The following is a 2,831-nucleotide window of genomic DNA, read 5'->3' on the forward strand; positions in this document are numbered from 1 at the left end:
ATAATGCATTTTATTTGTTAGCGCCTTTCAAAACACCCAAGGACACTTTACAACATTAAAAACACAACATTAACAATAAAAAGGCAATAAAAAACACTAAAATTAAAAGAAAAAAACCAATAAATTAAAGTGAGAAGGCTAACTTGAACAGATGAGTTTTGAGTTGTGATTTGAAAGTAAGAAGAGAGTCAATATTACGAATGTCAGGGGGAAGAGCGCTCCAGAGTTGGGGAGCAGAGTGAGAGAAGGCTCTGTTTCCCATAGTGCTGAGGCGGATAACAGGCACGTTGAGAACGGAGGGTGAATGGGTAGTGATGTAAGGTGCGAGGTTGTGGACGGCCTTGAATGTGAACAGCAGGATTTTAAATCGAATTCTGAATGTGACTGGAAGCCAGTGAAGTTGTTGTAAAACTGGGGTGATGTGGTGAAATGAGGTCGTTTTGGTGATGATGCGGAACAGCTGAATTTTGAACCATTTGAAGTTTACGGAGTGATTTGTTCGGCAGACCAAAGAGGAGAGAGTTCAATTYGAGAAATGACCAGACTGTGAACCAAGACAGAAGCAGATGTTTCGAAGGTGGAAATATGCAGACCTGGTACTATTATTGATGTGAGAGTGAAAAGAGAGAGTGCTGTCAAGAATGACACCCAGACTCTTGACCTGAGGGGAGGGAGAAACCAAGGAGCTGTCATTGGTGAGTTAGAAACTGTTAACTTTAGATAAAGTGGATTTGGTGCMAATGAGAAGAAACTCAGTTTAGAGACATAGAKACAAACATTCAGTCTCACCCACACMTAGGTGCAGTTTAGAGTTACCATTTAACCTAAAATGCATGTTTTTGGTCGGCAGGAAGAAAACYCGAGTAGCCATAGGAAACTTAGATGTGAAGAAGAATGCATTAGCTCCACCCAAAAAGACCAGGGGGTTAAAATCGGTGACCTTTTTGTTATGAGGGAACAGTGGTGACCTTTGTGTCACCCCATTCTGTGGTTGTCTGTCCTAAAATGTATTGAAACAATTGTACCTCTTTGATAAGGTCTTTAGAAGCTTTCCTTTTGTGTTGTTTTGTTTATGGGAACTGGTTTWTCAATTACAGGGAAACAAGCTATATGCAAAAGTTGTTTCCAGTGAACAAAACCATTAAAAGATAACGAAACCCACAAACACCACACCACTCGTCAGGTTCAGCTGCCTTGTTTGTGTTTCAGATTTATTTTCTGCCAAGTTCAACTTGCTCAGAGCTGCTGAGCCGTCAAAAGAGGAATTGGATCATCGACTCCTTTGAGATCGAAGAGGAGCATCCAGGACCATTCCCCTACGTCCTGGGCAAGGTGAGACAATCAAAAAAGTGGTCCAACTCTGACCAAAAACATCCAAAAACACTTATTTTTACACATTTAAACACAAGCCCTGAAAACACTCATTTATATTTTCAAAACTATTAGTCTCCTTTATTGGACAATAAAACGAAAAAATCAATCTTTTTGTTCTCCTGCAACTCAAGTAAATGACTTGTTTTGTGTTTCAGTCCAAAACGAATGTCCTGGTATGTTTTTGAGATGTAAGAAAGAAGAAAAAACATGACAAAGAATTTCAAAATATTTTTTCGCTGTTACTGTGACTCACTGTATTCTGCATAAGTCAACCAGGAAAAAGACGCGATGCGAGAAATAATATGAAAACACACGCACAACAAAAATGAAAGAAGGCGTTGCGTAAACGTGCACACCTTAAACAAATATTTCTTTAAACTCTTTCCGAAATGTTTAACCTTCAGGTTTTAAAAGAAGCAGTCTCTCAGCATGCCAAACCTCGAAGCATAAACATTTTCACACTCCTCCAGTTTCCTGTCGTCGTCTGGTGAAAAAAARCGCCGCCAATTTGAAAAATGAAACTCGTTTTTATCTTCAGCTCTTTGCCAGACTCTTGAAAGTTATAGACTGAAAAATAGGTTGTAATTCCACCCACCTTGACTAAAACCCCAGCTTGAGCTGAAAAAAGAAAGAAAAGAAACCCCACAGTAAGGTGCTGCCACCACCGTGCTTAATTATAAGAATGTTGTTTTTCTGATTAACCTGAACCAAACATACCCTTTGATGTTGTGGACAGATCAACAATCAAATATTTTCTTTTAAGGAGACTTGATCAATACTTTAGCTGAGCCTGGATGTTGTTCTTCATAAGAAAACATTTCCATACCGCTGTGTCTAGACATACATGATGCTGATGTCAAATGTAGAATCCAACCAGTACTTGTTAGTTAGTTTCCTGCAGCAGTGCAAACCCTGGTAAAAAGTATGGAATCACCAGTCTTGGATGAGCACCCATTCAGACATTTCATTCTGTAAAACAAACTCAGATCAAAAACAAGATACAATAATAAGGTCATTCCAAAGTGCAACTTGTTGGCTTTCAGGAACGCTCAAAGAAATGAAGAGAAAACATTGTGGAAGTCAGTGAATGTTACTTTTATTGACCAAGCACAGGGAAAAAAGTGGAATCACTCAATTCTGAGGAAAAAAAGTATGAAATCGTGAAACACAGACAAACAAAAGACCATTCAAAATACATCACTAGTATTTAGTTGCACCACCTTTGGCTTTTATAACAGCTTGCAGTCTCTGAGGCATGGACTTGATGAGTGGCAAACAGTATTCTTCATCAATTTGGTGCCAACTCTCTTTGACAGCAGTTGCTAGATCAGCTTTGCAGGTCGGAGCCGTCTTGTGGACCATTTTTTTTCAATTTCTACCACAGGTTTTCAATTGGGTTAAGATCTGGACTATTTGCAGGCCATGACATCGACTGAATGTGTCTTTCTCCAAGGAAT

The 2,831-nt window shown here is 39.2% G+C and overlaps 1 protein-coding gene across 1 annotated transcript in view; it reads left to right on the forward strand.

Moving 5' to 3' along the window:
• Positions 1-2,831, forward strand: part of LOC106525185 (cadherin-like protein 26) — a gene marked incomplete in the record, with an annotated part of 13,444 nt that overhangs the window by 490 nt on the left and 10,123 nt on the right. The window contains 1 exon segment of the mRNA XM_014019330.1: positions 1,210-1,332. Within this exon segment, the coding sequence (XP_013874784.1) occupies positions 1,210-1,332 (123 nt within the window).

Source organism: Austrofundulus limnaeus, unplaced genomic scaffold (genome assembly GCF_001266775.1).
Source record: "Austrofundulus limnaeus strain Quisiro unplaced genomic scaffold, Austrofundulus_limnaeus-1.0 Scaffold216, whole genome shotgun sequence".
Classification (NCBI taxonomy): Eukaryota; Metazoa; Chordata; class Actinopteri; order Cyprinodontiformes; family Rivulidae; genus Austrofundulus; species Austrofundulus limnaeus.